The sequence below is a fragment of the Rattus norvegicus genome, chromosome 1 (assembly GCF_036323735.1).
Source record: "Rattus norvegicus strain BN/NHsdMcwi chromosome 1, GRCr8, whole genome shotgun sequence".
Taxonomy (NCBI): domain Eukaryota; kingdom Metazoa; phylum Chordata; class Mammalia; order Rodentia; family Muridae; genus Rattus; species Rattus norvegicus.
In genome coordinates, this window is record NC_086019.1 from 160,963,164 (window position 1) to 160,978,041 (window position 14,878).

The window sequence follows — 14,878 nt, forward strand, 5'->3', positions numbered from 1 at the left end:
CCCTAAAAATGTTTACTGTCCACCTTTTACAGGAAACTTTAATGATCAATACCCTAGGCTGTCTCTTTTTCAGAATTTTTAGTATTGAAGATTCTCTAGTTTTTATAGAGGATCTAAGAAAATTCTTAGTAATTCAAGAAGAGTTGTTTTATTTAGTATAATATTTAAGGCAGAACAGAAGAGTCTAGAACTTTAGAAGTACTTTCAGTTTTCAGGGGTGAAGCTAAAAGGATCTTCAGAAAGTTCCTTCTTCCTTAAAAGACAACTCCCCTATAGGAACAAGCCTGTTATGTAAGCTATTCACCACCAACAGAATGCTTACACTGTGATCTAGTCATCCTAAGCCTCAATTGAGGCTTATTTTATTTTTCTGGTTGCCAAAGAGCAATAGAAGGAAGTCATGACCTTGTTTTGTGCGCACTTACAGACCTAACCTGAAGGACAGACAGGATCACATGAGATGTACTCTGCTCAGCGGCAGGAGTGATGCAACTTCCAGGTCATGTGTTCCCACATTCGTGTCTCTGTGGTCTGAGTAATTGTGAAATGGTTTGTTTTCTGACTAGATTTGGGTACAAAAGGAAAACAGTCACTTCTGTTTCATCAGAGCAAATAGTGATAACTACTTGATTCTAGATACAAATTTCAACTTTGTTTTGACTTTCTTGACAGTATACTCTTATGAACTTCTTTATGTCCCATTATAAATAAGTGAGATGTTCTGTCTCTTCCTCTCTGTCTTGATTATTACTATTCTATTTATTTAGTTTATGTATTTATTTTGATGAGTTATGACTTTGGTGTCTTATTTTGTTGTTGAGGCTAAGTCTCACTGTGGCCCAAGCTAATGGTTGTACTGCCACACTGTTCTCCTTTAGATTGCCATTTTCTCTGACTTTAGAAAGCTACAGCAACAGCTTCCTAAACAGGGTTTTTTAATTGTTGTTATCCTCTAGTTCACCTTCCTCATTGCTAGATGAGCACTATTTAACACCTAACAAACAGGCACAGAGCACTATTTATTTAATATTTCTCTGCTGCTGTGCACTCTGCAGCAACTCCCATTACCAATAAAGATACAGATTCTAAGAGTGGTTCTGAAGGCTTCACAGGACCCCTAAGTTCTTCCTTTCCTCCTTTCCACATTCAAGAGACCTACAAAATTTTCCAAGCCTGTCTTGTCCTTTTTCCTATGCCTAGGCCTGGTCCATACCGTATGACCTTTTTAAAGAAAAACCTTTCTTTATAACTTTCCTGCTATAGTCATTTTACTCATTTCTCTCTTTTTTCTCTCTCCCCAGTTTCCACCTTTCCCTTCTCCTCCCTCTCTGCCTTGTCCCTAAAAGTCAGAGTTCCAGTTTCAGTGGTATGCTAGGATACTGTGACTCTTTTTATGAGACTTCTAAAACTTTGCTTCATCTTTAAGGGTTATATATTAATGTCTTATCTTCCTGTAACATTATAAATACTTTAAGTTGTTTAAAAGGAAAGTTTGGGGCTGGAGAGATGGCTCAGTGGTGAGGAGCACCGACTGCTCTTCCAGAGGTTCTGAGTTCAATTCCCAGCAACCACATGGTGGCTCACAACCATCTGTAATGGGATCTGACGCCCTCTTCCGGTGTGTCTGAAGACAGCTACAGTGCACTTATATATAATAAATAAATCTTAAAAAAAAAAGACCTCGCTTTAAAAGGAAAGTTTGCATCATGCCTCTCTTCTTTAACCCACGCAGCATAGAGCATGGTTCATTGCTGTTTTCACTAAATACATTTTTAAAACTTAATTTTTTATAAGACAAAAATTTCTACCTATTTACCTTTTTTAAAAAAAAAGACTTTTTATTTGGAGGGGGAAGTCTATGTATGCGTGAATGCACATATACGAAGAAGTGCCCAAAGGGGCCAGAAGAAGGCGTCAGATCCCCTGGAGGTGGTGTGCCTCCTGATGTACCTAAGAACCTAACTCCTGTCCTCTGGCACAGCTGCAAGCATTCTTAACTGCTGAGCCGTCTCATTCTTTATATATCTCTTAAATATTTTATAGCTTTGACATTTTTACCTTCAAATCTATGGTTCATCTTTTGTCACTGTTTCATTAGCCGATTTGATTTTCAGAGGGACTCTGTATGGACCTGAATAAATGGTATTACAGACATGTGCCACCACTCCTTCCCTGGGCCTTTTTTCCCTAACACCATTTGTTGGAAAGTCTGTCTGTCTTCCACTGAATTTCCTTTACACCTTTATCAAAAATCAGTTGAGGCCAGCAAGATATTTCAGTGGGTAAAGATGTTTGTTAACAAACCTGACAACCCAAATTTCATCTCCAGGCCCTATATGGTGAAAGGAAAGAACTAACTCTTGCAAATTGTTCTCTGACCTCTATACTTGAACTATGTCACACATGCCCACCTCCCCCAAATAAATAAATGCAATAATAAAAATAAATAAATAAAAGTCAGTGGGTATATCATGTGGATATAGTTCTGGTTTTTCTATTCTGTTACCTTGTTCTGTATGTAGCTCTCCTCCAGTATATGTCATCTTGATTGCCAGAGCTACAGAACATTTAAAATACATACACTGGTGCTGGAGAGATGACTCACTGGTTCAGAGCACTGGCTGCTTTTCTCGAGGACCTAGGTTCAATTCCTAGCATCCACATGGTAGTTGCCAAACATCAGACCTAGGGCATCCAATGCCCATTGCCCTTTTCTGACCTCTAAAGTCACTATGTGTACACACACACACACACACACACACACACACACACACACACACACACACATAAATGAAATTTTAAAGTATATATATGGTACCCTGATTCCATCTGTTTTATTTTAACCCCTGTGAAGGCCCAAGGAAGCCAATATGCAATGAGGTATTTTACTTTCCCCCAAACTTTCATAACTATCAAGTTTATAACTATCAAGTGAGAACAGGTAGAGTGGCAGAATATTAAACTTAGCTATAGGTGTGGTTTTGACAGGTAAACAGGAGAAATGGAGACAGAAGCAAGGAAAGGGGTAAAGAGAGTTGGTTACAGGAGAAATTGAGGACAGGGATAAAGGGTAAGTGTGAAGTGGTCATAGAATTAATATAGTTCCCTAGAGGTTGAAAAAATTATAATGATAATAAAATAGTAATAATCAATTACTATAGTACTTTGAGCTTATATGCATTAAAGACTATGTCTTAAATAGTGTAGATAATGGCAGTGGTGGATGCAATTCTCATTACAGAGGTAAGGAAAGATTCAAAGAAGTAGATGACTTAGTTGAAAATCATGCAGCGAGTCTGTGGTAGTGAAGGAAGGCTCTCCAAAGCTCTGCAATTGTATGTAGTTTTTTGGCTATTTAGGGTTTTATCTTTTTGATTATTGTGTATCAATTCTGCTCAGTCTTGTTGAAGACAATGTAGAAAACAACATAAGAACGTATGCACCCAAGTTTTAAATTTTATAGTACGGGATAATATAAGACGTTTATCCATCAATAAACCAGGCTGAAGAAAAGAGGGACTTAAAGGTAGATGCACAGAGAATTCCCACAAGAATTTCTCAGCAGTTTCTTCAAAGACATCATGATTTGGTGAAAGGCATACCGTAGGAAGTTAGGAAATTAATTTTATGCAAAAATTGGTGTGACATTGTTGTTTTTAACTCACAGTGCTTTAACAGGTTCACACCTATAAGCTGAAATTTTTATGGTTTGGCAAGTGCTTTCTAGCCTGACATTTTTTGAGTATGTATCTAGTCTAAAGAAATAGTTGCACTACTCCTGTACTAACAAGTTCTAAAAACTGCCCTCCATTTTTGAACTGAGAAATCTAAAAGAGAAGTGTAAGCCATGGGTGCCTAAAGGGTCCAGCAGTCCCTGGGTTAATAGGCATGAATCTGAGGGGTGCTTGCTGAGAAAGTCCAGGTTCTTGTGTCCCAAAATAAAGAACTGGTCTAGGGACACAGGATAGTGACAGAAATAGAGACAGTTTATTAGAGCTGGCACAGGTTCCAGTCCTTTGGACTTGACATTTTGGATCCTTTATAAAAAAAATTTATGTAACACTCTCCTCCCTCATTCAAAGGGCATGGTGTGTGTGTGTGTGTGTGTGTGTGTGTGTGTGTGTGTGTGTGTGTGTTTTCTTGTTGAGGAATGCTCTTGTTTTGTTACCTGTAGTTAATGGCCAGAAGCTCCCTGCCTTCCTCTGCTAACTGGCTTCTTTTATATGGTAATCTTAATTATTTAATTACATGTTTATTTAGTGGAGCAGAAATGTCATGATGCTAACTCCCATACTTTGTGGGTTTCAGGGATTGATCTCAGATCATTAGGCTTGGTGGCAAGCACCTTTATCCAATGAGCAATCCGCTTGGTCCCTCATGCTATGGAGCCTTCTCTCCAGGCCCTACCTTCCTGCCATACCCATCTTCAATCTATTTTATGTGAGGACCTGATAAAGGCTTAAAGTAACTAATGGCATTCTCTCCTTCTTCCTGATGCCTCTCTGGTGACTTAGGCCTGGAAGAAACGCTGGTTTATACTGCGGAGTGGCCGGATGAGTGGAGACCCAGATGTTCTGGAATACTACAAGAACGAGCACTCCAAGAAACCCCTGCGGATCATCAACCTGAACTTCTGTGAGCAGGTGGATGCAGGCCTGACCTTCAACAAGAAAGAGCTACAGGATAGCTTTGTGTTTGATATCAAGACCAGCGAGCGCACGTTTTACCTGGTGGCTGAGACGGAGGCTGACATGAACAAGTGGGTCCAGAGCATCTGCCAGATTTGCGGTTTCAATCAAGCCGAAGAGAGCACAGGTATGAGAGCAAGCACAGCTCTTTCTCAGGGAATCTGAAGAGACCTTAGGTTCCTCTAGTCATAAAAACTGCCTCTGGTTAAGATTTCCTTTTGGTAAATGTGAACAGCAAATGGGGAAAGTAAAACAGAGTTAACCTGATATAGTTGAACCTCCTGGTTGTGATAATGCTCAAATGTGAGTGGTGCTGTTTTTGTTGAATTTATAGTGTTCATGAGTGAGATTGTATAGTTTCTTTCTCAATGAGATTATTATTAGTGGTCTATTATTGGTTTGTTACTGATGTGTGAAAATGTTATGGATTTCTGTGCTTAGTAGATATCTCAGGTGGTAAAATGATTATTTTACAAGTGTAAAAACCCAAGTTTAGATCCCCCAGAACCCACATAAAACAGTCATGTTTGATGGAGCATATGACTATAATTCCATCAATGCCTAATTAAGAGTTGGGGACATAAGGATCACTGGATCTTGTTGTCCAGGTATTCTGGCCTACTTGGCAAAGTTCTAGGCCAGTGAGAGTCCCTGTGTTAGACAAAAGGTAGAAAATATCTGAATTTGTCCTCTGACCTCCACACATGAAACACTCAGGTGGAAATAATAAATTTTTGGTTTGTTTTTGATAGCACTTTGGAGTGACCTTAACTCATAATAACATTATACACACACACACACACACACACACACACACACACACACAAATAGCTATAAGGATGGCTATTTAAGGGCTCCGAACATGCAGGAATGGTAAGCAGATGGAACTATTAAGCACTCCAGCTTGATTAGTAAGTGATGAGCATGGGCAGTGTTTAGATGATAACAGGTAAGTGACTACTTTGTCAACAACTTTGTCTGACTTTTTAAAAATGTATTTATTTACTTTGCATCCCAACAGCAGCTTCCTCTCCCAGTTCCTCCCTCTCAACTCACCCCCTGCCTCATCCTCTAGTCCTGTTTCTCCTCAGATATCCTTCTGCTTTGGCAAACCAAGTAGTAGGAGGAGGAGGCACATCTTCTCCTATTGTAGCTAGACAATGCAGCCCACTTAGAGGAAAGGGATCCAAAGGCAGGTAACAGAGTCAACGGCAGCCCCTGCTCCTGCTGTTAGGAGTCCCACAGGAAGACCTAGATGCACAATGGTTACATATGTGCAAAGGGCATAGGTCTATACCATGTATGCTCTGTTTGGTGGCTCAGTCTCTGTGGGCTCATATGGGCTCAGCTTAGTTGAACTGGAATAGAAATATCTGGCAAGAGTAAACACAGTTTTCCCTATTTGGCATTGAATAAGAGACTCCAGACACTCCTGACCCCTCTGCATGGGGTCCCTCCTTACCCCCTCAGATTGTTGCAGTCTGGGGGCTAGAATACTCTTCATCCAGTGACTTCTAGGGCTGCAGTCCAGTGAGCAGATTGTACTGGTGTGGCTGTAGCTGGAGTGAGAGTGTCTGCTTCCGACCTCTGCTCTACAGTTCTGTGAGCCCGAGTTGTAGTCTCCTCGGTAGACTGTGCTCTGTTCTTGCAGTGCTTCTGCTTCTCTACGGGTTCACTGGGCAGCACTCCATCTGCATGTTCCCCAGGACTGTGCACACTGGTTTCCCTGCTTGCACCACCTGATTGTTACCTGACCTTGTGGAGATTCCTCCATATAGGAAGCCACATCCAAGCAGATACTCCTTCCCCTTTATCTGCCTCTTTTCCCCTTAAGGGTTATGATGGGATCCATTGAATGCTTCTGGTTTTTTTTAACCTTCAGCTGGAAGAGTTTCTATAGCAGATGGAGTCTTTTTTTTTTTAATCTCTTCAACTTTTTTGCCACCTCCAGATTCTTATTTCTTCTGCTACCCTGCAGTTCCTCACATATTCCAGCCAAACTGTAAAACCTGAGGGATCAAGCCACACCAGGAGTGAAACAGTCTGAATATTCACATAGGTTAGAGAAGTCATCAGCCTCCTGACAAAGAGCTACTTCTAAAAGGAAACCCAGGCTAATGCTCCAGAAAGAAAAGAACAAATGCCAAAAAGATTCTATCTCGTGTATATAGGATCCATTTTTGTTCTGCGTTTATGTACAAAATCAAGACTCTCCCTCTAGGGATCAAAATGACTTTTGAAACTTAACATAAGGAAGCAGATAACTACTCTGAGCTGTGTTTACCAATAGACATGTCTGTGTCCTCACATTGGTGGCCAGGCACAGGCAGCTGTCCCCGGCCAGATGTACCATGTACAAAAAGAATCAGCTTTCAGCTGAAAAGGCTTTGATGAATTATTCATGTGCTGAGGAATCAGCCAGTGTTAGGAAAGCTCTCACCCCTTTGAATCCTGAAAGCTGAGAACTGCTTTCCTATGTCTCCTCCCCCTTCACTTTTCAGTTGCTGTCCAGGACCCACAGAGCCACTATGGACTCTGGCAGGTCATCTGTGCTGAAACCCAGGGTTTCTGCTTATTTGCAGTTTGACACCAAATAAGTAACTTTTTACCCTTATGGTTTTATCATCTGGAAAATGGAAATGATGCATCACAGGGTAGTTGGGGAGGTTACAGCAGATCACACAGGAAACATCAGGAAAATGTAGGAACAGTAGCTGCCAAGTGCTGCTTTCCATATAGTGAGGACCGTGATGATAAAATAAATATGTTCTTTGTATCTATAGAACAAGATAAACAGGATGTGATTTAAATATCTACCATTTTTAGAGAGCTTTCCTATCATCAAACCCTTCTAGTATCATTTGAAACAAAAACGAAGTGACAAGGGGCAACTGACATTATTTCTGTTGCACAAGGAGGAACAGGGAGTTTTTGGAGCATTGAGTGGGCTGGCCTGAAAGCAGAGGTGCTCCAGGGCTTTTGTGCATCCTCAGGCTATGTCTGCTAGCTCCTTCTCATTTGTTCTAAACTCTTCACAGACAAGTCTGGCATAGCTGCTTCTAAGTCACAAAATAGCCAGCCAGAAGGAAGAGCAGCAGGACATTTATAAATCACTGAGAACTGATTATCTTGTAAGTGTAGTGCTATTATAAGTTAACAGTGGCCTCTGACAGTTAAATTAGCAAACATGGTCTGTCTCCAACTAGCCAGCAAGCCACTATGAATGAATTGGAGCTCAGGGGGTTTAGTTCACCAAAGCCCCATTTTGTACCTGGTAAAGATTTTGAAGTCAGGCCAAAGCCTCCTCCATGTCCTCTCCATGGAATTATCTTTTTCCTCATCCTTTTCTCCTTGGCAGGAGTTCTGTGGAAATAGCCTAATTCTGTGGAACAAAATTCCCAGAGTTCTAGATGTTTTCTTCTCCCACCTTTTCTCTACTAAAAAAAATTGCTGAGACTGCTCCCCAAAATGTTTTATAAATATTTAAACTTCAAGTAATCCTCAAGTTTCCCAACTATCTCTCTAGCAGAATATTTCAAGTCTTGGATTCCATCTGAGGTCAGACAACACTCATAGGAATGCTTTGGGAAAATATTCATCATCCTATGGAAGAATGCCACTGAGGGGTCTTCAAACAGCTCAACCTTCTCTAGACCTCTATTCCTTCTGGACAGCACAGAGAGTGGTGGGAGAGCTGCTATCCACACAGATGCCCTCTTATAACCTTGTTTGTCCTCCCCTGCCACACCATTCTGAAAGTGGAAGGGGAGAGTGGAAAATTGGGGTAGAACAAGGTAGCGGGGAGAAATATTTCCCTTCTCTTATCCCTGAGAGGCCTTCTCCCCCCTGTTCCCTCTTCAACCTTTTTCTGTTGAGTCTCTGAACTCAGACTCCCAGCTTCTCTTGGGACCCTTCTTGGAAGCTGAGAGCCAGTGTGGGAGGCAAGAAGCAGAATCTCCCCAGACTACAGCCCAGCTGTTGAAGAGCAAAGAAAAGAACAGGGTGGAGACTGACTTAAGTCCCAGCCCAGAGGTGGAGGCTGCTGTCTGAATCACCCACCCTTTTTTCCACTGAGACAATGAGGAAAATAAACATCCAGACCAGTTTCCAGCCGAACTGAAATTTCTGTGCCTCTTCTTAAAAAGTATCATAATGAGCAGTTCTGAAGGATTAGATCTCCGTCATTATTACCTTTTGTTGTTGTGTTGTTTACAACTTGGTCTAGTCACCCAAAGAACAGGTCTTAAATTGAAAATGAACCCCATAAATCTTGCTAGAACTCTCTGCATTGTCTTGGAACGGGCCCCAGCCCTGACCTTCAGGAAAGTCCTGACTCTGGAGGAGGAAAAGGTGACTGGGAAAAACATGACCCCTTTCTCCATTCTAAGCCCTGATCCTTCTTCCTGCTCTGTCTATTTATAAGAGACACTCCTCCTCACCTCCCTAGCCAGCCAGCATAGATTAAGTCTAGTGTTACCTGCCAAAACCCACAGACTGGGAAGTAGGAGCAGTCTGGTCCTAAATTCTCAGCCTTGGAAAGCTCCCAGCTGTGACTTGAGAGTCCCTGCTTCTACCCCTCCTTTTTTGTTGCTATTCACAGATGGATTCTGATTATCCATTGTGAAGGAAGGCAATAATGATTTGTTGAAATTACTAGAGTACATTCCAAAGTTCTGTCTAACTTTAATTTTGGACTATAGGTAGAACTAGAATTTTGTGTTTAGTAGTAAGAGGCATTTGTATTAAATGGTCGTCTTGGATCCCTGAAAATCTGATTAAATATCCAGTCATAAACAGTTATTCTTAGGATGCTGAATGCTACAAAGCCTGTAGATATGGTCATTTCTCCAGGATCTAAATTGGGAGTCAAAGTCTCAATTTTAAATTTCAACTTTGTTACTGATTTGATGTGTAGATCTTCAACATTAAACTTGAAGTAATTTTAAGCATTGGCTTTTTAACCAAATCTTAAATGCAACACAATACCTGAAAGGGGAGAATAGGAATAATTTGAATATTGCAGGGGAGAGAGGGTTAAAGTTACAAGTTGAGGAAGACCTAAATGCTTTTCTCCCATGCTTTTCTGTAGAGGCTCAAACACAGTGTGATAATACTGACTGTAGTAGAAATGCCGAAACATGGGCCTCTAGGCCAATACTAGGTTAGGAAAAAAATTGATCAGTCAACAACAAAATAAAAAAAATGAAGAAAATAGAGTTAATTTTATAAAACTGTGACCAGATTTTAGAAATTCACTTTATTCAGTAGAGCTTCTCTGTATATGTAAAATGACAATCATACTAATGATACTTTTCTCCATTAACACCATTAAAAACTGGCAGCCTCATTTTTAAATGACCATTTCTAAAAGTACACAGATGAAAAACAAAGGCTATGGTTTAACACAGCAGTAGAACGGAAGCATTTGGAAACAGTGATTTAGAGGTGCTGTTAACTGTCAAGATCTCCCGATCTCCACGTCTGTTGCTACAGACATGCCTCAGACCTCTGAACTCCACCATCAAATTCAGCATATGCACACAGCACTCTAGCATGATATCCATGCTCTGAGGGATCCTCCATCCCCTTGGATGAGCTCTGGCCCTGTTCCTCTGTTCAAGTTAGGGTCAATCCTGAGATTTTTGCCTCATTTCTTTTCCCTGTTAACCTTTTTTCAGTCTTTAATCTCACCTAGAATGGACCTGTCCAGGTTTTAATTTGGTTCTTCTCATAGATCAGAGTCTTTTCAGACATTAAGTCATTGCCCAAGGCCTCACTGCCCACTAGAAGATGTCTGCGTTTCCAGTGGTCTATCCACCTGAATTTCTGAAGAAAATCTGCTTCTGCTTCCCCTGAACATGTTTCCTCTTCCTCTTGTACTCTGTAGCCACAGTTTTAAGGAGGCCTCAGTTTCTGTTCTGTTTACTCGGTCAGCCTATACCATGGAGTACCTGCTGTTTTGCTCTCTTAGCCAGACTTCCTCGGTAACCCTTATCTTTGTCTGGGTTTGACACACATATCCCTGAAGCTGGTCTGCCGCAGCCTTTCAAGTGCTGGGGTTGTAGGCCACACTTGGCTTGCACTTTCTTGGTGGCTCCTCCTCCTCGTTAGCAAGATTACATATTAATTGAACAATGGCTAACCCTGTGCCAAATTATGTCTGCCCATTGGTGGTTTTGTTTAATTAGGTTAATATCAAATGTGAAATTTAAATTTTTTTAATTATATATCTAAATTAACTTCAATATCAAACCCTATCTGGCCACTAATTGAAATAAGATATTTTGATACAGTTCAACTTTGAAAGTTGTTTTAATCTATTTTGTTTTAAAATTCTAACTCATTTCCAAATGTTGCACTGAGAAATGCACTGTTGGAATAGGAGAGGAACATCAAAAAATTCTACTTTAGGACTGGAGAGATGGCTCAGCAATCAAGAACACTGGTGTTCTTCCAGAGGACCTGGGCTCAATTTCCAATACCCAATAGCTCAAAGCTCTGTCACTCAAGTTCCAGGGGGATCTGACTCCCTCTTGGACCTCCACAGGTACCAGTCATGCATGTGATCCATATACAAAACTTCAGACAAACTATTCCTATACATATTTTTAAAAAGAAATTCTAACTTTATTCATACAAGTTAGATCAAAATAACTGAAACTCTAAATATTGATACAATGCTATAAAAGTTTAATTTAAAAAGAAAGAAAAACCTTATTATATTTAATATGTATACCATCTCCTCACCCTTTTCTGGATGCAGACAATGACCATAATTCCGCATGGCTGTAAATCTCATTATTTACAACAACCAGCCAAGACAAAAGGGAACAAATAGGATAGGATAAAAGACTTCTGGAATATGAGATCCTGAAAGGTCCTGAGAGAGTACTTAGTTCTGAACTCTTCAAATAACAGCACATCCAGAGGTCAAGACAGAGGAACAATTCTGTTCAAGATCATACTGCTGGCTAGCAAAGCTAAAATGAAAACACATTTAGTCAACAATTCAAGTAATGCTGAGAGTGACAGCATTTTGCATTTTTAAGATTCTTATATAAACTAGACATGGTGGCACAGGGGATCCCAGTTTTAGGCCAGCCTGAGTTCCCTGTCCCCAAAATAAAAGGCACTACATACCAGAGCTTCCAGGGACTAAGCCACTACCTAAAGACTATACATGGACTGACCCTGGACTCTGACCTCATAGGTAGCAATGAATATCCTAGTAAGAGCACCAGTGGAAGGGGAAGCCCTGGATCCTGCTAAGACTGAACCCCCAGTGAACTAGATTGTTGGGGGGAGGATGGGGAGGGGAACACCCATAAGAGAAGGGGAGGGGGAGGGATTAGGGGGATGTTTGCCTGGAAACCGGGAAAGGGAATAACACTCGAAATGTATATAAGAAATACTCAAGTTAATAAAATAAAATAAAATAAAATAAAAGGCACTGCATATGTACAAACATACATACATTAGTATAGAAGGCCAATTGATTTCTTATGGTTCTGGATATAACCTGTGATACTGTTATATACTAGCCAAAGACTTTATCTCTGAGCTACATCCCCAGCCATTACAAAGCCAATTTCATACACAGTATTGTAGAATCATGATATGTTGGTTGGTCCAGTCTTCATCAGTAAAATTTTAAAATCTTTGTAGTATTATTATGAAGACTAAGGACCCCCCTTAAATCTAGAGTATAGATAGTAAGTTTTTTTAAGATTTATTTATCTATATTATGTATGTGAGTACATTGTAGCTGTCTTCAGACACAACAGAAGAGTGTCAGATCAGATGGTTGTGAGCCACCATTTGGTTGCTGGGAATTGAACTGAGAACCTCTGGAAAAGCAGTCAGTGCTCTTAACCTCTGCGTCATCTCTCCAGCCCCCAAGGACAGATACTATAAATATATAGTAAGAATGTATTAAATATCTGTTATATGAATGGGTAATAAATTTCTGCTGCCTTCTCTATTATCTTCATACAGCCTTCATGGGGTTTTGTTGCTACTGCAGTTCATTTTATTTTATTCTGGTTTCTTTGTTGGTTTTGTAGTTGTTTTGTCCATTTGTTTTTGAGACAGAGTCTTACTATGTTGCTCAGGCTGGTCTCCAAACTTCTGGGTTAAGCAATCCTCACACTTCAGAGTATTCCAAGGAGTTAGGACTACAGGTGCCCACCAACTGCCTGGCTCACCACAGCCCTTTGAATACCCTGCCACTTTTGAAACCTGTAGTACCCTAAATAACTCTTGTCTCTCTCTTTTGTTAAAACTTGAAATAATTTTTGTCGAATATAATTAGTTTATCAAATAAAGACTACTAACATTCTTTTTCTTTTTTTTTTTTTTCGGAGCTGGGGACTGAACCCAGGGCCTTGCGCTTCCTAGGCAAGCACTCTACCCCTGAGCTAAATCCCCAACCCCTGACTACTAACATTCTTGGTCTGAAGTGCATTATACTTTTGAGTTATTAAAGTATTAAAAAATCAAGGTGTCTGTTACTGTGTTTTAGCAGTCCTTAGGATCAAACCCAGGACCCTCCCATGCTATGCAAACATCTCTTTTAAAAGAGTTACTACTAATAGTGAAACAACCAGTTCCTAGAGCTTACGATATAAAAAGACCGTGCCTAAGCATCTTCCAAATTGTAATTCTTACAATACTGGAATTAAATATTTTATTACTATTATTATAAACTCCCATTTTATAAATAAGGAAACAGTGGCATAGAGATGTTAAATAATTTTCTCTAGTTCACATAACTAGAAAACAAAAGAGCTGAAACTCACACCTAAACTATTTGGCCCTAGAACCTGTGCTTTTAAATATTAAGCCATATTCCTAAATTCTAGATACAGGGCCTTGACTCAAGTGTCACAGTGCCTGTCTGGAGGAATTAGCAGACAGGCAGAGACCTGGCCAAGTTATTACTGTCTCCATTCCTTAGTGGGGGCTGATCTACTTTTAATCTTTCAAGACATCCCGGAGAATGCTTGTTGCCTGTGATTTCACCCTGAGCCAGCTTTTGCATTTGACCATAACAGTATCTTCAGGTTCTTCACACTCAGGACAGATGTCTTCACTCCTACTAGAATCCATATTGTTATCAACACAGATGAGTGTCTATCTGGGAAACCTGGACAAGGGTAGATAAGAAGCAATCATTTGTTCACCAAGAGGTGATCATTTGCTCATGAAGCACTATTTTGTCCACCCAGTTTTAGAAAAGTTTAGATATTCTGAGAGATTATTGGATGAATTAATATGAGGGCTTCGGGAAGAGAGCAAGAGGAAGCAGGTAAAGCCCAAGAGGATGCTGGCCTGACACCTGTATGGGAGAGAAGGGAAGAAAAAGGACCAGGCTGCAACATAGGGAAAAGATAGGCTCAGCCAGTCAGTGCAGGTTCTTCGACCGAAGGCAACTGTTAATGAAGTTTCATATTTCATGTAAGTGAGCCTGTGCTGGTTCTTCTGGCACGGATAGGAACAGTTCACAGGTTGAGCCTCCATGTGAATGAAGGGAGGAAGGAAGGGATGCAGGGATGTAGAGGACTGGCTGCCCAGATTGTCAGTCAGCTATGCCGCCCTTATTACATCTCGGAGGTATGATTGGTTTGTTTGGCTTGAGGGGATTGTTTGTGTTCCTTTTCTTGTTTTGTTTTTTAAGGACAGGGTCTCGTAGTATAGCCCTGGCCAGTCTGGGACTCACGATATATACCAGACTATTCTCCAACTCCAACTGTCTTCTGGGATTAAAGGCATGTGCCACTAAACCAGGTCAGAGATCTGTTTTTGCAGCTACATTGAGACATCAGAGATTAACAGGACATGTAGGTTCAAACCTCTAAAAGAGCTTTAGTCAGGTAGAAAGAGACAAAGGAAAAACAAAGAATAATGAGAGCGATAAATACTTTGGTGAATGAGACCTGGCAATGTGATAAGGACTGACTGGAAAGCTGGTTAAGTCTGGATAGGAGGAAAGGCTTTTGTTGATTATCAGAAGATAATAATTGTGTTTTTAATTCTACTGGGTATCTGTTTATCAGTCCTTTGTGATTTATATAGTGTATGCTTCTCAACTCTCCTCCCTGCTTCATGTGTAGCTGTGTTATGGAACTAGTTCTCCACAAGCCATGGTTAGCCCGTGTAGTATATATGATTTTAATGTGTTTGCCTTCTCA

At 40.5% G+C, this 14,878-nt stretch overlaps 1 protein-coding gene across 1 annotated transcript in view; it reads left to right on the top strand.

The window, feature by feature from the left end:
• Positions 1-14,878, top strand: part of Gab2 (GRB2-associated binding protein 2) — a 195,875-nt gene that overhangs the window by 122,098 nt on the left and 58,899 nt on the right. The window contains exon 2 of the mRNA NM_053417.2: positions 4,515-4,815. Coding sequence (NP_445869.2) covers positions 4,515-4,815 — 301 coding nt within the window. The remainder of the gene's footprint in view (positions 1-4,514; positions 4,816-14,878) is intronic.